At 36.1% G+C, this 24,032-nt stretch overlaps 1 protein-coding gene across 1 annotated transcript in view; it reads right to left on the bottom strand.

The window, feature by feature from the left end:
- NALF1 (NALCN channel auxiliary factor 1) overlaps positions 1 to 24,032 on the bottom strand; it is a 486,048-nt gene that overhangs the window by 3,923 nt on the left and 458,093 nt on the right. The window contains exon 2 of the mRNA XM_064504167.1: positions 9,786 to 9,957. Coding sequence (XP_064360237.1) covers positions 9,786 to 9,957 — 172 coding nt within the window. The remainder of the gene's footprint in view (positions 1 to 9,785; positions 9,958 to 24,032) is intronic.

The raw sequence follows: 24,032 nt of genomic DNA, 5'->3' as shown, positions 1-24,032 counted from the left end.
CGAATATAATTTTTGAATTGAATTTGCCTCTAGGAAGAAGAATTAGAATTTTTCTAAAGCATCTTGGCAATCATACTAATTTCAAAAAGCAATGCATACCATTTTAGGCATAACTTTCTTAGGTCCAGGAATCACACTGCTTGCACTTTGTGAATACCTTGTAAAAGAAACCAGCACACCTTAAAATAAGGTAAAACTGAACTCTTTCATTCTTATTTCCATAATATTGATCCACAATTAAAATAAAAATGCATTGAGTATACTGAGTATATTAAAATGCAGATTAAACTTAGGCTGGCACTTTTTTACATATCTGAATAATCCCCACAACAGTCTATTATTTTATATGTGAGTCCAAAAAAAGTTTTATTTCTTTTTGAATTCAACCAAGTTTTTAAAGATTTGGAAATGAGAACAGCTCATTTGATTTCCTGTAAAGCCAGGGTTTTACTCTATAGAAAATCATGACATTTTTACAGCTATGCAGTCAGACATTTAATGCTAGATACCAACACTTGCAAATGATTTATTCTCTCTCAGATTATCACTAAATGTGTTTTATGTTTTTTTTAAGAAATTCTATTACATTTTGGGACTTGTCATCAATTGTTTATTGCAAATACCATAAAGCAATATTATTACTAACTTCTTACTTTCTGAGACCCACCTCTTGGTGTTTCTGCATTTGTAAGTGTAAGCATATTTTTTTGCACCATAACATACAGGAAATACTACCCAAAGTAGGTAATTATGCAGTCTGTTCTGTGACTGCAGTAGCTCAAACTGTTGCCTTTCTCATTATAGAATAACCCAGACTTCCTTTGAAATCAAAGTCTATATATACAAGTTAGCAATCAAAAGGTATTTAAATTGTTCATATGCACTTAATGAATTATGGATAAATTCAATGCAACTCCATACTCAAAGCTGCATTGAACTTTTTCCTTACTGCAAAATTAAATTTCCTCAGTAGTTCAATTCAGCAATGGAATTTAGTCTCTGAATTTACAGTTACATATTTAATAATTAACTACAGAACCACTCTTCACATGACAGTTGCACAACATCTAGTAATTTAGTGGTAACTTTTGCATTGAAATAATGAGACTTCACTATTGTGCTTCACTGCTTCACTTCACTTCATACTTTTTTGAGCCATAACTATCATTTTTGACCTCCTTGAGCTAATCTGTTAGCCTATGATGTCAAAGAGTTACAAATAAGTGACTTAATCAGAGGCCCTGGAAAGCTGGATACATTAGTCTTGGAAAACAGAAGTGAAAAAAAGTGTTTTTCTATTCAAACTCTCTATACTGGCACAGAGTTTGGGGCAAGGAATAAAAAGGATACCTTTATCCAGCCAACCACCAACACTCACCTTTTCTCCTTCTCTCCTTACAGTTCAGCTTGTAGACGTCATTACTCTGTACTTCTTGGATGTTTGATAATTATGTTTCTGAGACTGACTGCCATTCCTGACTGGAATCCTATTTTGCTTTTCACATATTTTACTTAAAATTCTCACTGTATCAGCACTGGAAGCCCATTCTCCAATAATTCCCAACCCTCTCCTGTGTTTCACCAGACAGGATCTTAATCCATATCAAGAATCTTGGATCTTGATCTCAATGAAGGATCTAGAATTTGCAAAGGTTCATTGCAATGTCAAACCACTCTGCAGGCAGATGTGCCCTAACTTATGAAGGTCATGTAAAAGCAAACTCTTTGCTGTAACGAGATACTTTTTCCACATACAGGTAACATTTTGATCAGCAGCACAGCAGCCATGCCTGTAGAGAGTGTGTGTTGCTGCTGCTGATAAAAGAATTAAGGCTACTCATTTGACTGAGATTAGGTTAATGGAGTTATGACTGCAGATAAATTCCATGTATCCTACTCAGCTGAATCATACTGAAAGGAAAAGGTGTGACAGCATGAGCATCAGGTTTGGGGGAAAAGCAACAAACCACAGATATATTCTTATAAAGGAATGAAAATTGTAAAGGATGTCATGCATGGTCTGCTGACCAGCTAGATCATCAGCCAGCTCAGACAGTGCTGCAGTTTCTGTCTGCATTTCTTTTGCATGGACACCAGCATGCTAAAGGGGCTGTTGCATTTGTAGGTCTCACCCAAGTGCAGTCAGGATGTTAGTCATAGGTATAGCTGGATCTGTCAGTTGATCTGAGTTTGACCACTTCTTGGCTTCTTTGGTACTGAAGGAACCTTGGAGCCATAGTATTATGCATCTTCCACTCACCATCAAAGGAAATTGGTCTGGTTCACATGTTGATTGTTGCAATTTGAATAATAAATATTTTGGAAAGACAAGACAGTAAAAGGGATTTTTATTTTTGTTTTATTTTTTCCTCATTTTCTTTCTGTATAACTCTAAACTAAAGTCCTATTTACAGAGATTTCTGATTTATTTTGAGACATATACCAAGCTTCTTTGCTTGAAGAAAAGAACATGAAGAGGAAGAAGAATCCATGTAAGTGGATTCTTCTTTTAGTGTACCAAAAGTTTTGAGTGCTCCATTTTGTCATGAAGCATAAAGTAAATAATGTCTGCCAAGAATGATCCATCCAGAAATGACGTCTTTGTATCAGAGAATGCCAACACACTGTATGACATTTCTCTTTCTGAGGAATTATTTCTGAGAGTTCAATATTAGCGTTTTCTAACTACAGAAGGCAAGGAAACACATTATATGTTACATGACTAGATTTCACTGCTTGCTTAAATCTGATCTGGAAGCCAGCTCTCTTTGATCTTATCCAGATAGTCCTCCCAATTTCTAATTTGCTGTGTCTGTGACACATTACGATGCTTCTATTTAGACAAATATTTTATATTCTTCATATTATAAAAAAGTAATAAAATGAAATGTAGAAGAAGGCTTAAAGATAAATAAGTTATCCTTTAGTCAAACAGATTATTCTTAAACTGGGGAAGAATGCTGTTTAGCTTTTTTAAAAAGTTGATTTGCATTTCAGACTCTATTCCTATTACAAGCCTGTTGGAGGAGATTTGGGTTGCTGTGTTTTAATTTTATTTTATCACTATATGTTGGAGACTATTTCAGGCATCTGCCTCTGGAGCATTTTCTTGTGTGTATGTGTACACATTCAAGAAAAAATCACTGTGTTTCTCACCATATCTACATTGTTTTCCTAAAATATGTACAGAACCAGTTTCCCCCCACTTGTGTAAATCAGTGTTATCCCTGTAATACCAACTAAGCTGCTGCAAGACAGAAGAATAAGTAGCTGACTCTCAAGGTTATGCAATGGGCTTTTTTAGCTCTGTGCTATGTTGAGATACAGGAGAAGGGTCAAATAGTTTGCTTCTAACAGGCATTTGGCTTTCTCCACCTCATTCCACTTTTGATTCTATGGCTGTTGATGAAAGAGCATGATAGGAAAGGAAAAGGTCATATGTATACAGGCGTTGTGTTGCCTTAGAAAGTTCAGGGACATCAATAGGTTAATTGCCTTGGTTATTTTTAATGAAGACGAATGGGTTTGCAGCTAATAAAGCAATTATGCCATGGGACTTCCTTCAAGGGAAGGCCCCAGCATTCAAGTTTCCAGATGAAGGCTGGATTTAAAAAGATGAGTTATTTAGGTGGCAGATTCTACTGCAAAGCTATGTCAAATTTTTTTTGTAAGTAGATCCATAGCTAGTAATGATCTAAACCATGCCTGTCAAACATAAATGGGATTTGTCCTGCTGTGTGTGTTAGCTTAATGCTCTGATATTTTAGGAGCTACCAAGAGGTAGGAGGCAAATGACACATCATTATGAGTTATTTTTAGAGTAAGAATTTGTATTGAGTATAAATATTTTTGGAGTGTGAAAAGAACAACAAAATGCAGATTGAATTCAAGGATTATTTCTGCTTGAATTATTCTACAAAGAAAGGATAGGTGGTGAGGCAAGCCATATATCACAATTTCTCAGGGAAATTGCTTTTCAGATTTTACTGAAATCAGGAAGACTCTTTTGGAGCAAACATTTCATAGCTAAACCTGCTGGTGAAGCATAGATACACATCCTTCCCTCGAGAGGTAGCTGTAATTTAAAGAATTCTTCACGATACCTTTGTTGAGCTTTGTTAGTCAGCTAACCCCTTCAACAGATTGATGAGAATTAGATCTGTGTCATAATTCTCACTACACTATTAGAAATATCATTGTATGCTATCAAACACCACTGACAGTTTTATTTGTGATGAATACTCTTCATCACTGTAAAAGAGGAGGAGTTTCTGAAGAAGTGTTACTTTGCACAGATCAGTTAAACATATGTTAGTTATATTTGAAGAAAAAAAAAAAAAGATGTTTGGAAGAGTATTCACACCATGCCTTCCAAGCAACTGAGATGTTATTCAGAACACATGAAGTTAGGAGCCTAAATTAATATGTAGCCGAGAGAAAGATCTGAGTGATTCAAAGCACCTGAATTACCTGTTTTCCTACCTCCTCTCTTCCCTTACTTTCCTCTTCTAAATTAAACAATATCAGAAGTCTGCTCCACACAGGAAAGAAGACAGAGAAATATGATTCCCCTCTTGGTGGCAGGAGTCCTATTCTGATGATACTGGTCCAAGGAAATTCCTGAGGGTGCCATGCTGGTGTTGGACAAAGCTAATGTAACACATCACTTCCATACTGCTACTCACCGCATTCTCCTCTCATCCTTGACAAAGGAACTCAAGTGCTCAGTTAAATTCCCTAAAATCTATTGTAGAGAGTGCGAGGACAAGGCTGGGATTTTCTGTGCAAGCCAAACAGCAGGGAATATGAACAGGAGATTTGTTTCAAAAGTGCCCTCCTGATCTGAGCTAGGATGCTAATGGAGACACAGCTAGTGTGTCAGTGGCCCATAATCCAGCTACTCAGGCAAGAGCCAAGTATGTGGGGGAGAAGTGATCGCTTCTCCCCTCCCTCTGGTCATCCCTGCTGCTCACTGGATGGTGACTGAGCGCTCCTATTTTCTGGGCTGAGCAAATTGCAGGCCTGAGAGGTTGATTTTGGCTGTGATGGAAGCAGTTATGGTCTCTGCATCCCCTCTCTGTATCTGGTGGGAGATGGCAGCAAGCCAGACAGAAGCAGATCATGGACTGGACCAGTCCACAGACCAGCTGCTGAACCACATTGCTCTGAAAGGCATGGGAAAAGCAAGAACTGTGAGGTATCGATAGTCTCTTCTCAGAGCTCTGTGCATAAGCAGCCATCCATTTTTCAACTCTTCTCACACTCCAAGAACATGTGTGAAAGAAATCTTTCACATACACCATTCACATTGGGAAAAAAAAAAAAGGAAAAGATGACTAATCCATGAAAGAAGACAGTCCCACTGGTATTCACACTGTTTTCATAGAAGTCTCCAGTCAAAAACTTTTCCTGGAGCTTTGCATGGGACACACTCATAATCTGTTGTGTGTGTGTGCAGGTATGCTTAAATAGTATTATTATCCCCCGTAAATAAGGTTCTGTTTTGAATAGGCAATTCTAGACTTCTAAGCTGCACAAAGAAATGTCAGATAGAACTACTGGAAACTTTAATCATATGGGTATAAACTTCAAAGATCTAAATTGATAGCAAACATTCAATTTTAATGAATATGAAAAACAGTGTGTTCCAGAACAGTGCCTGATAGAAAAGCCCAGACACTTCTTTCTTTCTATTTCCTAGAAGAAAGGAGGGGGGAAAGCTTTTTTTTTTCCTATCTAACTGCATGTTCCCCATAATCAGAACCACACTGTGATTCTGATTGTTTTGATTAATGACCCAGGTACTTTCTTTTTCACCACAATTCTCCCACGTCCTCATATGCATTTCTTTGAAAGACAAGTTCCAGTGATATAGAACTAGTATCTATTCTCACTATTCCCACTATGTGCTTTCATTGGAAGTATACAAGTAAGATTTTCTCAGACTAGAGTACTTCTTATCCATTATACCAATCCTATGGGAGTTCAAGAAGTCATTATTAATTCATATTATAAACTACAACCTTCATGTTTCTTAAAATCCTGTTGGATTTGATTTAATGGTGTCAAAGGATTGGAAAAGAACAACCTGTTGTCTGTAGTGACTCTCTATATAACCATATTTCTCTTTTTGAAGCATTTTAAAATACATCCATTTAGGAATTATAAGGTCATAATGATTTTAAAGTTGCTTGGGGAGGAAAAATAAGCATTCCTATGTTCTTTCTTACTACATGGACCTTCCAAGGAAGAATAAAACTGCTGTTATCATTCCTTTTTAAGGCCTCCAGTACTTTTTTTACAGCATCCAGAAAATCCTGCCCTAAAAGAAAAAAGAAAGTTTGTGGGTTTCATGTCACAGTTTCTTACTATTTTTAAGCTGGTCTGATTTTTATTCGTTTCACAGTGAGATAAAGAATATTTTCAAAGAAGGAAAGTGACCCAGCTTATTTTTGCCAATGCTGATTTGTCCTTTCCACTAGGTGTCTCTGCTCTGCTACTACAAATCAGTCTGCCACTATAAAGGGAAGGTAAAAATTTGATATCACAACAGCAGCCTAAGATCTTATCTAGCTGCAATTGGAAATCAGCATGTGTCATTTATATTTACATCCTGTGCTCTGTGCTGTATTCAACATCAAGTAAAAACAGCTATAACCAATACACCTTTTTATCTTACTTGCTTGCCACAATGCATTGAAACGTTTTATAGGGATCAATCCTCTATATTTCCATTAACCTAAATCTCTACTGGACCTTAGAGGAAATATTCTGTTACCATGGAGAGGAGGAAGAGAAGTCCTGATTGTAAAACTGTTGCTTCTAAGATGTTATTGTTGAAAAAAAGGATCCACAAATGACTGACATTTAACAGACAAAAATCATCTTGTAGAGTCCTTCCTCTCCAGACAATATTTTATAATTAACAGTATTCCTTAGCCAGCCAGCCAGTCTTTCATTTGTTTTATAGTGGAGAAAAAAAATCTCTCACTCTAGCACAACCTAATTCAGTTCTTGCTGGATCTCTCTAAAAATGTAAGCCAAAATTTTGCAAAAGAACCGGTAGGTTTGTGCTCTTTGTGGAATATTATCACAGTCAGGAGGAAAGGAGATGTTCAGGTCTGATTTAAATGAGTGAGGAATTGTGGCAAAATATGGTTCATAACGAATCCCTGAACACAAAATTTAGTCCTGCTTTATTTCCGGTAGTGGAGCTCAAGAGCCAGCTTCACAGTGAATTTCAGTCAAATGGGGACATCAGACAACCAGCTATGACGTCTAAATCCCAAACAGAAATACCTTCAATCTGACTCTGTCATTTTTTTGCTAATAAATTTCATACAGCTCAGCAACGGCAGAATCAACAACTAGAAATTACCAGAGCAGGTCTACTAGTCAGGAATTCACAGAAAGTACAGCAGGAGAAAAGATTCCTTTTGTGGGAGATGGGAGATGTGGGAGACCTGCTTCACAAATTTTTCTGCAAGAGAAATCCAGCATAACTGTCAGGTCACAAGCTATGCTGAGTTACAGTATTTCCAGACTGTTAGTGTTCAAGCACACTCAAGTTTGCATGAAATAATTCTGTTTTCACTGAGCTGCAGAAAAGTTTCATTCTTTAGTCACAGGAAATATTAGTCTAAATTCTCACTGTTCAGTGGCTGGAACTGTTTTTACACTGTGTTACTGATTAAAAGGATGGTGGCTACGGGCCTGTATTCTGGCAAAAGTTTGAGATGCAACCTCCTATCTCTCCTCAGCACTTTTTCTTGCACACAACTGACTTGTGTCAATATGGATCTGTGTCTCCCATGGATCTATGGGTACATACTCTGTCTCTCTGACACTGGGGTGTCTGGCTCAAGCAGACAAAAAGATCAAGCAACCATGTGTTAGTGCACTGCCAAGTCTAAGAATGAGTGTCAGATCACCCTAATTTTAAATGCCTGCAATAAGACCTTAGTGCCTAACATCAGCTACAGCCAAAAATGTGTAGACTGTACAGTCAGCGGGGCCTAGAGAACCAGTTAGCTGGTAGATGTAGATGCCTACTTAGGATGAACTAAATAGCTCTCAGCTCTGCTGGCTGTATATGTCACATCTTCATTGACTGTAGTCAGCTCAGTCAGAGACTTCATATGTAGACACTTACGCTACTGATATCTTCAATAAAATGAACTTAAACCTTCCCTAAATCTCCTTTTCATCCTGAACATAGCGATATTGACTGGCAGGAATCTTTGAATCTTTGAAAAGTCATTTTGTATGTTTTAGGAATGAATCTGGACTTGGAGATGAACTAGAAGATGAAATGAAGAAGTGGATATGTATTTCCTAAGAGATGTTCTGGAATAATTACTCAGATGTTTTTGTTTACTGGATATTTATTTTTGGTCCTTGTGTATGTGTGCAATTGTGCACACACATGTGTATACACACACACACAAACACTTTTATATGTATAAACATTGTAAATAAAAATGCTCTCCGTCTCTCACTTCAGCTTGTACTGTCTTATCTTAAACTGAAAAATAATCCTCATTTGTTTACTCTGTATTCATATCGGAAGGGAATTAATATTTAAGAAATGCACCGAAGTCAAGTGCTAAGCACTATTACCCTATTGATGACTACCAAATTAGAACTCAGCTTACATTTCATTCCACTGTCTTTTGCATATGGATGGATATTGCTGGATTTTGTGTTGTAGACTTAATCTTCAAGCAGGACTATAGTAAACGTCTTGCTATCAGAATCCCCCTAAATCCAAACACAGGGTATAAGGTGAAGTGAGTTGCCACAATCACTATGCCTGCCTGGTACAGAATATTCCTGACATTTTATTGTTTACTCTGTTTTTAACTAGCTGATATTGAGTAACTTATTTAGTATCAAGTTTTTCAGTGCAGCCCTAATTTAAGGTGGATGATACCTAATTTTAGATATTCAGGCCAGGTTGTCAAATAATCTAAGTGCTAAAATCTCTTTTGATTGGTTTAATGGGAATAAAGTTCCTAAATATCCTTGGGATTGTGGGATGATGTTACAGGCACCAGGATCCTGCAGATGACATTGATGGAAGCTAAAGTCTTGTGTGAATGAATATCCAGCCTGTGCTGAGCATGTAGAAGTGTGAGGTACCTGAGACCTCTCTGTTTGAGTCATTCTGGGATAATGCTCGAAACAGAATGGAAAGTAAAAGGAAACATATTGCTTTATTTATTATAGTGTAGACCTATACTAGCAGTACTATTTTATTAAAAATACTCCCAGAATGTAACAAGAGTGAAGAAGATATGAAAAGATCAGTTCTTCACAGGGGAACAAGCTGATCCTTATAATTCTTGACTAATGAAAGCCCTTTCCTTCCACATTCACCATCCAAGAGCTACTGCACAGTCTTGCAACCTACTTCTCAGATTCTTTGTTTTTCTGATAGAAGAGTACAGATGAAGAAAGGTGAATATAGTAAAAACAGATCTTGTCTTTTTCTCTTAGCTCCTGATACAGAGCTACCAGAGGCCTCTAGCAAATTGCCAAGCATAAAAAATAGCCAGAACAAAATTGTTTTAGTAATTTTTTTTTGTAAAGTTAATGACTGCAGCAAGCTGTAGCGAAAATTTGCCTTACTAAGTGTGGGCTCAGATTCTAGCACCTCTGAGAATCTTTGCCACGAGGAAAACTTTCTGGATCTTGTAGTTAAAGTTACTAGAGGAAACATTATCCACATTCTCCTTCACATTCAAACTTACAAAAATAAGTGAATGAGCTTTTCTGTACTATACCTGTACAGATGAAACTTGATAGTCCTCCATAGATGACATCATCGTTGTCGGGTAATATAAAGGGACATCTTGTCTGAACCTCCAAACAGTATTGCTTGCAAGGAATTCTGTTGCTGCAGTGAAACTGTGTGACTTCAAAATACTGGGAACAGAGCCAGGCTTTGTAGACAGTCTGGAAAAAAAGAAGAGTCAGAAGTATAGATGGATGATAACGGCACTGTCATTGTTAGAAGTACATATTGTACAGCACACCTACATTAATGTTGCTTCTGAAATCTGAAATTCTAAGAGAATATCACCTGAGTAAAACAAACTCTTAAATTTGACTACCCTCCCACCTCAAAAATGAAAGCTCCAGCCAAGCTATTTTAAATTATTGCCATTTAAAAGCAACAGTCAGTCAGGTCTAGGCTAATGAGGGTGTTTTACCTTAGTTTGTAGACAGATACCTGTCTCAGATTCACCTTTTCATTACATCTACACACACACACGCACACACACACGCACACACACATGCACACGCATGCACCACACCTCTCTAGCATTGTATCTTCATAGGTAAACTATGGTCCTACCCTAATCCCCTTTGGAACTGTTTTAGGGAAAAAATAGTAGGGAAAAATAGGAATATGAGTGCAAAAAAGAATGTCAAACTGAGTTCAGGCCTGCTTTGTTCTTTATATTGTGTAAAGCTAAGCCTTCAGGTCACAATAGATGGTGCTGCTTCTCTTCAAATAAAACTCTATCCAGTCCATAGCATTTAAACACCCATTAGGGTTCCTGAACACCAACAGCTGTAGACTAGGGGATAAATCTATAGCAGTGAGGGACAATATTTACATTTGGGGGCAAATTGGAATGCATTAAAGTTGCTGTCATCTGATACTGTGTAGTGATGGCAGCCAGAGCTGTGATTATTACTATTCTTATCATTATCATCATCATCACCATCATAATTTAAACAAAGAACAAAATAAACACATTGACATTAATTTCTTTAACCAGTTCTCTTTTGAGCAGCATTATTCTCATAAGAGTTAAACTGAGTCTTTGAAACACAGGAGTACTTCACACGTATGATCATGCAAAAGTAGATTGGACACCAGGCAACCAAGGTGATGACACGCCTGTATGACTGAGTGCAAGAGCAACTTGCTTGTTTCCCATTTTTATTTTCTGCTTATCTGTTTTGAAAAAGATTATTTACTGGCTAGATAGTTGCTATCCAGGTTGTTATATAAAGAGAATTTCCTTTCTGCATTCAGAAATATATGAAAAGCTTAGTAACTACGTTTCTTTTATCACAAGCTGAAAAGCAGTAGATTTAGCTGATTCCTTCTTTCTATACCTGTTTTTAATAAAGAAAAGAATTAACTTTTTAGCACTGAAAGTTCAAAAACTGATACCCGAAAGGAGTAATTTAGCAGAGGGTTTGGTACAATTTCATCACGTTTCATCTTATCAGTTGTAATTTTTTTAGTGTTAGTAAAAGTTTAAGCTGTATAATTAATTCTGGTGTAGTAGTTCCAGAATCACAAAACTTTTACTGTAGCATATTTGCAATGGCAGCAGGTATGGGTGATGTTGCTAGGTGATAAAGTGAACCCGCTATCACTAATCTATGGTTTATGATTCTTTCTTTATAGTAGCTTTTACCTATTGCACTCTGTAGAACAAGAATGTTTTTATTACAAATTCAATTTTAATTGCTTACATTGGGTTCTTATCTGCAATAAATGATTAATGAGACAGAAGATTAGGCGATGTGTGTACTTTTTATTCTTAAATAAACTTACATCTACACAGCAATTGGTTTTCCTAATGTTGACTGTTTACCCCACCATATTTTAATAGTTCAATTCCTCTATTGACATTTGCTATTGACTTTCAACAATGAAAGAAGTAAAGTAATTGTTTTTCTATTTTTAATTACTCAGTGAGCATAATCTACTGGTTGGAGATAGGAACTCTGGCTCTGATAGCAGATAAATCTTCATAAATGTTTCTTTCTGATCTCTAACACTCTAGACCATTTAATACGGACCCACATTTATTCTTCATAATAATATAAAGCCCATGTGTCTATATAAGCAGGAAATTAATGTTTATTCAAGAACAGAAGTAAATAGCCTGATCATAGGCTTCCATGAACATTTTTATGTATCCACTCCCAGTTCATACACATCATTTTCCTGCTCTAATCTTTTCACAAGCTCTCAGGCTTCAGCTGAAAAATTGCATTTGAACTATTGTCCCTACATTTAAAGATTGCATGAATATACCTCCTTCTGAGATCTGTTTCTCAGATAAGCACCTCCCACTCTGTATCCTCTTTATTATAAATTCTCTCTTTCTTGCCTGCAATTTCTGTCAAGATTTTTAATATGCTGGTCCTATTTTGGGAAACTATACTCTTTTTTTTTGCCCATTAGACTGCAGAAAAACTGAGAAGATTTTCAGTCTGTTCTGTCTGGATATGCAGTTATGTCATAACCCATTCTGGAGTGAGATACTGATATTTACCAGCCTTTCTACCCCCATGCTCTGGCTTCTTCAAAATAAACCTTAGGTTTGTGGGCCAAATTACATCTGCAGAATGCTCCAGCAGCTCTGAGAAGTAGTAGGTGAGGCTCTAGGGGTGTGCATCAAGCAACCTAGATCATCGTTACTGGTCTTTAGCCCATCCCACAGTGGTCCTCCTTTTCTTCAGGCCTTCCCAAAGATTGGTGTGAAAGTTTCTGAGTAGTTGAAGGAGTGAATGGGATAGAAATGTGCCAAACTAGCACATGTGTACTTAGATTTCAGCTGAGGTGAAATTTAAAGTCACATTTGAATAAGGAAGAAAAATAAGGTCAGAGCAAGGTTTGAGCACTGGTCAGTGATCACCTACACCACTGAGCTGTTAGCTCACTGCCTCCACAGTTTTGGCCTGTGCTAACTAGCACAGTCCCAAGGAGTGCTCAACCATGGTTTGGGAAAAGTCATATTCCAGGGACTTCTTCCAGTAAGTAGTTTTGATACAGCCACGCTTTTTCTGGAGGAAAGGGAGAAAATGTACATGTCTTCAGATGAACTGTTCTGGACTGGCTGGCCTCTTGGCCAGAGAGCAGTCCTTGTCTACTCTTATTTACTAGTAGAGACATGATCTAACTGCCTACTTTCACAGCAAAGATCCAGAGTAATCTCTCCTACCCTGCTCAGGCAACTTAGATGTTCTTGGAACCAAAGGTTTGACACAAAACAAGGTTTTACATACTTAAAGATGTGCTACCCCACAGAAAGTGTTTGAGCTGATTTCTTATTTCTGTATATCACTCACTACTTAGTACCCTTTGCATAAGTCCCATGACTGACCAAACTGATTAAGCAGATCCAGAGCTCTCAAGTCTCCTTCTGGAATCTTAAAATCAATGGTAGTGGAAGGAGTCTTCTTTAGCTTAAATATTAGAAGCCTGTGATTTGGAACTGCAATTTACTGTAATTTTCCTAATTTTCCTAATAGCAAAGCAGATATTTTATGCCCTTTGGTCAGCTAGTATTCCTTCTCATACACTGGATAGTACAGTTTTTGATTGGTTAGGAATTCTGCCCTATCTACCAGCAAATCCCAAATGCTGATCTTCAGAATCTTAAAACATGCACATTATAGTAAGGGCTGAAACCCTCAATGACAATACATGTTGACTTGTATGATGAGTATGGTATGTATTTTGTAACTATGCTTTAATAAAAAAGTTTTTTCTTTTTTTTTTAAAGGACATTAATGGCTAAATACAAAGATGTATAGTCATAATAAATGTTCCTCTTAATATTTATTATATATAAAATAGTTTAAAGTATTGGTTGCATTGTATTATTGATATTTTCCCACATCATTTTCAGTGTGTCAGCTGAAATTGTCAAATGACTATTGCTCATCTGGATGGGAAAAATGTTACATATATTAAATTGTTCATGCTTAGTAAATGCTGCAGTGTTGTTATCTTATTGAAGCACAAAATATATAGTATATGACCATTGTGAGGGCAGTTTTTCATTCTCTTCCTTTCTACTCTTTCCGTAATTAAAATTGCTTTTTATTTAACATAGCTCTTGTTTAACATCTGTTCACATCTGTTCTGAATTGCACATTATCAGCTACTGTGTTGAACTGATCCCTAGAAGTCTGTGAAAAATAAGAGGGAGACTCCTACATTTTCCTTGAAAAAACTGAAGAAAGGACATTTTTTAAATAAAATACTCCTGCCTTTTCTTTTCCCATGTCAATACTTCATACTTGCAACCTAGCAACCTAGCAAACAATGCATCCTAGATTCAAGCATCGACAGAATATTCTCGTTCTTTCTTACATAATTTTATGGCATGTTGAGACAGATAAATAACTCTCATTTCTGGAATAATGGAGAAATTCATTCTCACTGTAGTAGTGCAACCTAAATGACATTTATGGGAAGTCTTCACAGTGGCTTCAGCAAATTATGAGTCCCTGATAAAAGATATAGAAGATCTTGTTTGAGGACATTGATTAGGACAATAAAATGTTTGTCTTCACCTGCTGGCACAATCTTTATCAAAATACGGCCTTTGTTCTTAGCAGGTGTTGTTGCTCCAAATCAAAAAAAGTTAAAGAAAAGAATACTCCCCCCCAAACCCTAGAATATCATCTCCTGTAACCTATCAGCTGCCTATCATGCAACAGTGCTCACATTTAGGCATCAACAGATTGTATCTGTATGTTCATTTGGAAAAAGGCTGTTCTGCCTTATGTCGTAAAGTCCAGGAAAATGTTCAAAACTGTGTGAGGTGACTCACTATTAAACTCCTAAGTCCTGTCCCTCTTCTCTAAAGTCAACTGTAGCTTAAAAGATAGTATTACAAAGTATAGTTGATACATGATGCTTTGAATAGTAAAATTCATAAAACATAGAAGCCAATGAAAAATTCATAAAAGCACATTTTAAAGCATTATTTTCTGGTATCTCCCATATATTTTCTGTTTTCTGTTTTAAAATGATAGAAGTTCACTCAGATTATAACTGACATTATGATACTGTTTTCTAGCTGCTTCTTTCTCTCTGCTCCCTGCTCTTATATTGGACTTTTCCCAAAGTTAGTTAGACAAAAGACAAAAGAGAATTAGGGAGTGGGAAGACCATGTGTCAGATAGCCAGAGGCAGAGAAAATCCTCCAGATTTCACATTAAGTAATCGTCTCTAGCACCAAATTCTTACTCCTTCAAAATACGCATGGTCTCAAGATTCAAGTCAGTAAAACATATGCTTTGGATTACATTCCATGGAAAGCAAAGAGGGGTTATAGAAAGCCTCTGTTTCAGGGCTTTCACTTTACAATATCCTCAATTAAAAAGAAAAAAAAGACAAACAAACTCCTTATATGAACTGAACTAAACTGGGGCATAATACTGGGAAAAATACATAACCTATAGAGAAGACTAAGAATATGCAACTGCCAAAGGTTTTTCAAGAAACATGAAGAAATCTTTAGGTTTTTACACTAACTCAAAACTTCAGAAGACAAAAGCATCATTTTTATTAATAGATATTTTATGAATTTAAGTCAAGTCACCAAAAAACCTACCAAAAGAAAAGAAATACTTGGATTTCTTAAATTCTTAATTTCTGCTGCATATTACGATCTTGTATTTGCATGTATTAGATGAATATAATAATGTGCATACAAAAAAAAGGTGGAATTGTTTCCAGCTGTTTTGAGAGATTTTGAAAACCGTTGAATAATTATTGATCAATTGCTAATCAGAAACCTGGCAGAACAATCTCACAGAATGCAAAAACCTCCATGTTTTACTGTTTTTATTTTTACTCTTTTTTGCAGAGAGGAAACATGCAGGGAGAGAAGTGAGATAGCTGGATTATTGATGCATTAGGGCAGCCACATGCATACAGTAAATAAATGTATTTAGCTAAATATCTTATGTTTGATTTGTCCATATAGTGAAGGAATAAGATTGCCATCAACACAACTGTAGGCACTCCACACTTGAAACAGGGATACAATACTTTCTTTTAGACAAGACGATGCAAGAATGATAGTATCACAGAAAAATATAGCCAGCTTTCATATACAAAAATGCAGCTATAAGGTCGCAGAAGGATTTAGTAGCCTTAGTAATTTTGGTCACGTAAATAAATTAAACCCACACTACCTCATTCCTGTAGGGAAATATTGAAAAATGCACTTTTCAAAAAGTGCACAGGTCAATGATAACTTTATATATCTGTATTTATATGCATGGATGTCTAGCCAGAATGATCAAAATCAAAATGTTATTGCTTTTGTAAATGATGAATAATATCATGATACAAATGTATTATTAATTAAGCAGATTAATTAATTCAGTGTTTGGAATTCATTTAATTTCTATGTTACAAGTTCCAAGCCAAAATCTGGAAGCAGAAAAAAATATTTTTTGACTGCAGTGAACATTCATGCATCACAAATAACTAGTTTCAGCAATTCAAGAAATGAACACTTCACAAACAAACCAGACACTAAAATGCATTTGCTTGTCAAATCATTACAGATAATAAATGGATTTAGGCTGAAGAAGAGAAAACGAAGGTTGTTTGTAGAGATTTTGAAAAAAATAAAAGAACACATCATGTTCTTTTACTTTCAGGAGATCAGAAAGAACACTTATTTTTGTCTCTATGCAGGGAAGATCAGTCCAGATTTTGTCTCCACCACATGTGAAGTTAGACTATGTCTCAGAGTTTTTTCTTCTGGTCTTGAAAGGCCGTCAGACTGAGCTATTAGCTAAACTGGCTGCATGATTTGCCTGGAGAGAAGCCAGTAGTTGTTCCCTGCAATATGTTCAGGATAGCCAGGCGGAAGACTGTGTTGGCTGGTCATAGCCCTGGATGCAACATTAGAAGACTTGCAACTGGCTGCGCAATGGCACAAAGCTCATTTTTATCATATGACCAGTATTTACTAAGACTGCAAAAACGACAAAAAGTTAGTTATATTTACTACGCATACATGCCTGCAGTCTTTCTCTCTCACCCCTCACTCGCTCACTCATGCATGCACAATACACAGGATTCTAGATAGCCTAATTTCTGTCAAAACAGATTGAGTATGAAGCCTGTACCATCTGAGTCACACTGCATGAGATGTATCAGTAGAGCAGAGAGGAAAAGCTCAATCAGTTGCATTCTCTGTTGCTGCCAATTCTTCATAGTTTTCAAGACGTGAATTCAGTGCTCTTCTCCTGTCCCTTCCCTCTTCAATCCTCACCTCTGTTATCATCACATTTCTAAATGAACAGTGTGTTATTTCAAGGAAAGGAAGTGTTTATTTAGCTATTCCTCATGAAAATTACTTTTGCTTTTTTCTGACTGAACAAAAATCTGATGTTACTGGCTGGATTGTCAAAATAATAAAACAAAAGGGAACCTTAGAAATCATTAAAGAATTTTCACTCTGTAGATGTGGAGACTGTTGGGAAGCAAAGAATGTAGGAAGAGAGAAGTCAGAAAAGAAATTGTCTTCTTCAGAACAAATTTTGACTGCTTTACACTGAACTTTCACCATACTCACTCTTTAGCTGAAGTCTTCAGAGAACAATTGTAAATTTCACATAATGGTTGAAACGGCATCTCATGAACGAACCTCAGAGGCATTCTGTTCATTGACATTTTCAAACACGTCAGGTAATTATATTTTATTGTGGTAAAGGCATTAATAATATTGCCTTGAGACAGTATGATATGATTCCAGTTGAGCTACCACCAAAACTTTTGATTACTTTGGGCTTAATTCTGCAGTCTTTCTGCATACTGAGCAGTATCTCAGGCTGTGACTGACTAATCCACTGATTTTTCCAAGAATATTCATGAAATAACTTACTACATGAGTTGAGCTTTTCTAGCAGAACTAGACCCAGAAACAGCACTCATTTTTAAAACATTATTTTTGCACTGCAAAATAGTGATGTGGCCTTTCAGGAATTTACTGTACTGTTCTACCTCAGTGGTCCTTAGCCCGTGCTAACTCATTGACAACAATAGTGAGCAAGCTGTGTGCTGAGAACAAAATCCTTTCTTCTCTTCCCATCAGCCTCAGTTTTAGCATATGATTTCCTGTAGCCAAAACTAACCTTGGAGATTTTTGTAGGCAACATATTTCCTGTATGCAATGGGTGATGCCTGCTTTATGCTGCCTGATTCATAGAGTCATGAATGTATGAACTATCTAAAAACGTTATACATGCCTTTAAAGCCAGGGCATGTGTTGAAGTCCCTTGCTTTATTTCTTTTTGAATGTGGATGAATTGTCACCTCTGTCTGTTACTCTGGGACATTACCGCTACCAATAATGTTGTCTTTCGTAGAGTTTCCACCTCAACCTTTTTTTAAAACATTTTTAAAATATCTACTTCAGCATTTATTCTCCTTTACTACTCCTTTACCTCATTGTATCCCATATCCCTAAAGGATAGACTTACCAGGTATATCAGAAAGTTAAAAATAATAATGATTCCCTTCATAAATTGTGAAACTGTTAATAACAAAATTGGAGAAAAGCTGCTGATAAAGTTTGAAAAACTTTCTAAGCCTTTGCCTGTCCAGATCAAGTTGCAAAAAACATCCAGTGTTTTAGAACGGGGAGCATCCTTGGCCAGACAAACATGAATGTATCAAAGAATATCTAGGAAATAGGAGGGCTAGAATTTAATGTAATTATGGATTTCATGCCAGCAATGCAAGACCTCAGAAGAGCATGCCTGCTTCCTTCTGTGACAACGCTTTTGCAGTAAAATTCACTTTAAATTTTATGTATGTTGTATAGCAGGGAAGTAATAGCTACTGTCACCTTCTAGCTACCCACTGTCTGAGCAGTACAGTCTCTAAAAAGCTTTTTACATTTGGTTCACCAGAGTATTATGTGTTGTTTTGAGTGACAATGCTGCTTTTTAAGAAAAACATGGATCAACCTCAGTGTCTGCTTTGTGCATCAAAACCCGAAATATCATACTGTACAAGCAGAGATGTCTTTTAGATAGCTTACAAGTGTATTTTATATAGATTACACAGCTGAAATATAGATGGCTAACTGGTACAAGATCTGATTAAGTCTGACAAGGGTACTGTTACAAATGTGAACTCCCCCAGGAACTTTGTCAGTTTTGAGCAGCAAGGACTATCTGACTTCAGGAAAACTATAGTTTGTATGTGCACTGTAGCATAAAAATCAGCTCTTATGGAGAGCCTTCTGCCTAAAAGAGCTGCTGGACTGCTGATGGCATTTCTCTGCCTTTGGCCTTTTTTCTCAGTTCTGTTCTGAAACTGTAGGTAGTCTCAGAATAGAGCTGGCTAAACAATGAAAGAATGCATAAATAATGATATGATAGAAAGGATCAAACCTCCTTTGGAGGAGATTATTGCCAATGAGAATTGGCAATATAGTCAGGTGATTAAACAGTCTTCATTACATTTAGTTGAAAACATCAACAGAACAGTGGTTTTGGAAAATGCAGGTTGCTAAAAGTAAAATATTTCACAGGAACAAGTTGATTTTCTTGACATTTTCAATGGACAAAATAAGTCATCATTTCTATTTGATTTCAGCACTATCAAAAAGAAACAATTTTGGCTCATGAAATATTCTTTTTCAATAAAGTTCAAATATTTATGTCATTCCATTTACACAGAAAAGCATGACACATTAAATATTAATTTAAATGCGCATTAAACTTTTTTATTTTATGGGCATAACACTTTTTTATTTTATCATGTTACTTTATTAACTTAAACTGTTCTATTTTGTGGAAAAGTTGGTTTATACATGCACACACACAAACTACACACACACATCTTTGTTCTAGGGGAATTATAATTTTGTTTTCACTTTTTTTTATCTGATCCAGAATGAAAACAAATTAGAATCTGAACATCCTGTAGAACAGACATTGCATTTTCCAGCTATTCCATTCTACATAAATTTTTTCACTTACTTGTATTAAAAGACTACACTAGGAAATGAGCATGCCTGTTTCATATTACGGAAACGAATTCCTGAAATTCGTAGTAATTTAAGGACAAACACAGCTGTCTGTTGGTTATTTTGACCTTTGATTTTATTTATATTTTATTATAATTAATACTTTCTCTATGTGCATGGTTGGAATATCATGAGATAAATATTTTAATATTTATTCAGAAGAACTTGATGACAGTGAATGCAAAGTATTGTATTAAGGGACAAAACCTTTTCATGTTTCCTAAATGACATTAAATTAAATAGATACACTTTTTTTTTCTCTCTCTCTATTTTACCAGAAGATTAAATTTTAATATCTCATACAAATAATTTCATTTGAAAGATATGAATTCTATTTTATTCAAAAATAGAGGAAAGGTAAACCAAAGTTGAAATTTATTTGCCAGAACATTGTTGATCTTAGCTTCAGTTCACATACTACATAATCAGATTTCTTCTAATGAAATACAAATGGGAGGAATGACAAGCTGTTCAGCTCACATCTTTGTTGTTTGTATTGGAAAAGACAACTAGAAAAATGCAGATATCCCAGCTACTGATATAAATATGTTTCTTTGATTATGGAGAAATTACTACTGTGGAGATGGCATCAGTATCTCCCTGTCATTTTGGTAATCTTTAAGGGAAATTAGACACACACATAGAAGATATCTGCAATCTTTTTATCTGCCAGAATAAATTAAGCTTTTGCAATGAACAGATATTGTGTAAAAAACAAACCTACCAGCCCTATCTTTCTGGTGATTAGCCATCCAAGCAACTGGGGTCATCACAATCATTAACTTCACTGTTGTTTCATAATACTCTAAAACCTGAACTCATCATCTGTATTAGAATTCAGTCTTAGCTGTTAATACCACAAAGAAACTTGCTTTTGAAGATCATAAACATCCCTTCGGGTGAGCTTAAAGGAAACTGAAAATTAAATAACTCATTATAGAAATAAGTAATCTGGTAAAAGTAAAAAGAGGACACTTGCCTTTGATTCTGTGAGCCTAATAATACTCCATCTAATCAAATACTATAGTAAAATGTGAGATATGATTAAACGAGATATGATTAAAATAAAATAAAATAAATGAGTAAACCTTAAATTATCTGATCAGTTTCCCTGGAAGATCTTAGGACCACCAACTTGGAGTCAGTTCTCAATGCACAAAGGTCTCTTTTAGAGTTTTACATTCTTCTCTGAAAAAACATCTGAATTCATGAACCAAGTGACCTGTCAAGGCTGGAAAGTCTTTGTATTCAACTTTGCTCTCTATCACTTTTTAAAGTGGTGGTAGTCTATATAAATCAGCTCAACATCCCATTGTTCAGAAGACTGGCACTGCTGATTACCAGTGTATGCAATAGGCCAAGATAGTCTCTCTTTTTATACCTTCTGCTTTCTAAAATTAAGAATATGATTTTTTTTTTTTGGCCTAAGTTCTAGTGATATTCAAAAGAGCAAATTCACTTATTGGTCCCAAGAACCTGCCATCAAGATCCAACAGCTGCTGCAGACTCCTAAGAGATGAGGGGAGTTGCCAAAGGCTGGTATAAATGTATACAGATATATAGTTTTCCATTTCTTAATTTCTCTTTCTCTATGGAATTGTAAACTCTTTAGCATTTATTAAACTTAGATACTGAATTTTCATCTTATCCACTCAGACTTAAGAACTCTCTGTCTAAATCCAAATAAGCAACTGAAAATTCAGTAAACAAACTGTCAAAGGCTCAAGATCAGGAGCAAATAAATCCAGAAGACAAAAGAAATATATGGCACTAGGAACAAAGCAAGTGTTGTTAGAACATGAATACTCTTCAAAAAGAAAACAAAAAATTAAAGTTGTCATTTGTATCACCTATGCAAATTTATTTTAATCATGGTCATTTTAAACTTCATTTGTACTTCAAACTATCAAGTGACCAAATAGATGGACCTCACTTTTATTCTAGACATTTTTGGACCCAGGAACAAGGCTTGAGAAGCCCCTGCACTAATCTGCTTTGCTACATATTCAGTGTCCTCAACTTGTGCCACTTCTTTCCCTTACATTCAACACACATTTTGTCATAACAGCTTCAGGTTGTATGTTGTTGCTCTGACATTGATGAAAGACGTCCAGACATCAAAAGAGGTCAAGGCCCTGTGCTGAAAAGCAGCTCCTGAGCAAAGGAGGCAGGTCCCCACTTCTTACAGTCTTTCTCACACAGCTTTGACTCAAGGCCAGACGGCTGCTCCATAAGCTGTTTTGAGCCCAAGCAGCCAAACCCCTATCAGGGTAGTGTGTTTGGGGAAGGACACTGAACTCAGGGCCTTGACCCCAGCTTGTGATCACGCAGTCCATAAATCATATTCTCTAGCAGAGCACATCGGATCTGCCCGAGGAGCAGATGGCACAGATGAGTTTCCCAGTTGTGGGTAGCTCTGGAAGCTCTGCGGCATTTGCCACAGTAGAACGAAGCATGTTATCACAAGAGTAGCTGGAGACTTCAGAACAAGGCAAATTCTTGTACATATCTTTCCCTGCTCACACCTGCCAATTTGGCAATCACCTGCATAAGGTCTATAACAAAACCTTTTGACCTCTGATTTCCCAGAAGAGCAGGAACCTTTAAGTTTCAGTTTAAAGATATGTGCAAACTGTCTGCAATATGGTCCACAGTGACAGTTCACTTCTATAAGTTCATCAGTCAGAACTCTTATACAATATAACATACTACTCATGAAACTTTAAACTTTTTCCTTTCTTCTATTGCCTTTCAGAAATGCAGGGGTTTTTTTTTTTTCCATTCCTTTTTTACGCTCATAGTGATGTAACATGTTCTTGTGTCTGGATGCCTGGCAACACTTGGGATAAAAAAATAGGTCCTTTACAAACCTTGTACTTCAGGAGTTTCCAGAGAAGACTAAAGAATCTCCCAGCGATTCCATTTGGAGAAGGTCTAGTTTTCAGCTTTACTAAACCCTTCTGCAGATGAAATAGCTGATTTTAATAATATATACGATGCACATCATACCTATCATATCATATTTTATCTTCAAAATGCCTGGCTAATACTGGAATTGATGCTGCATGCTTAGGCCAGAGAAAAGGTTTTTAATCTGTGTCAGTCTTATGAGGCTAGCTGGGGTGGAAACTGCAAGACTTCACATCAGGTGCTATCTTCAGCTAGCAAAAGAGCCTTGCCCAGTTGTAAAATGAGTGTAACGGTACTCTGTGAGTAGCTGTACTAGCTGCAGTCTCCATAAAGAGAAGTAGCCCTTGTTTCTCCTCTGCCTGATTTCCATCATCTTTAAAAATAGCAGAAGAAAAATATATTTTTATATGACATGCCAAAATGATTTCACTGATTGATGAAGTATTTTCATGCTAGTTCTTGCTTCTCATTTGATTCCTTTGGATTATATCATATTATCTTAGTTTCAGACACTTTGCCTAAACTTGTTCTTGCTATAGTATATATATAATACACTATATTCTTGTTATGCTGATACATTAGATATTAACATCATTTTACTTACAGCTAAAACATGCCTTTAGAGGCACCCTGTTAAATGAAGTGCCATTGCAAGGAGAATCTTAGGATTTTGGACTTAGTGTTTTTCACATTACAAATGTATTCCTTTACTGATCGGTATGCAATAATGATATACAAAAGATACTCAATCTTTCACAGTAAGATTACAGAAGGGTTACACACAACTAGAACTGAAAAGCTTGCAATGTATGCACTAAATCACTATGATATTATTTTTATGGCATTTAATCGTATTCAAGTTTTTCATCACAATAGCATTTTTGTCCCTGTTTTCTTTTCATGAAGAGTTGCCTGAGCCATGCAACACTGGTATTTCTGCAAGCTGTTGTAAAGGGAGCTTTCTTCTCTCTTTTGTCTCTGGACAAAATTGTTATTTACTCTCAGATTTTCAAATATCTACTTCATTGCAGTTTTTCTTAGGTGATTTTATATGCTACATAGGGGTCAAATCAGGATGCAACTATTTGCTGACACTTCTTACAATTTGCATAGGTCATTAACATCAATGGAAAAAAAAAAGAGATGAAGAGTTTTGCCTTTCACATCTACTTTCGTTTATTGTTGCTACAGCTTGTTCAGCAAATAGAAGACAATGTTGGAAAGATACCAAAAGAGCTTGAGAGTAAAAAATCAGAGCTTCTACCAAAAAGTATACAGTGTGTCATCAAAAAG

This window comes from Dromaius novaehollandiae, chromosome 1 (genome assembly GCF_036370855.1).
Source record: "Dromaius novaehollandiae isolate bDroNov1 chromosome 1, bDroNov1.hap1, whole genome shotgun sequence".
NCBI lineage: Eukaryota > Metazoa > Chordata > Aves > Casuariiformes > Dromaiidae > Dromaius > Dromaius novaehollandiae.
This window is presented reverse-complemented; position numbering and strand designations above follow the sequence as displayed.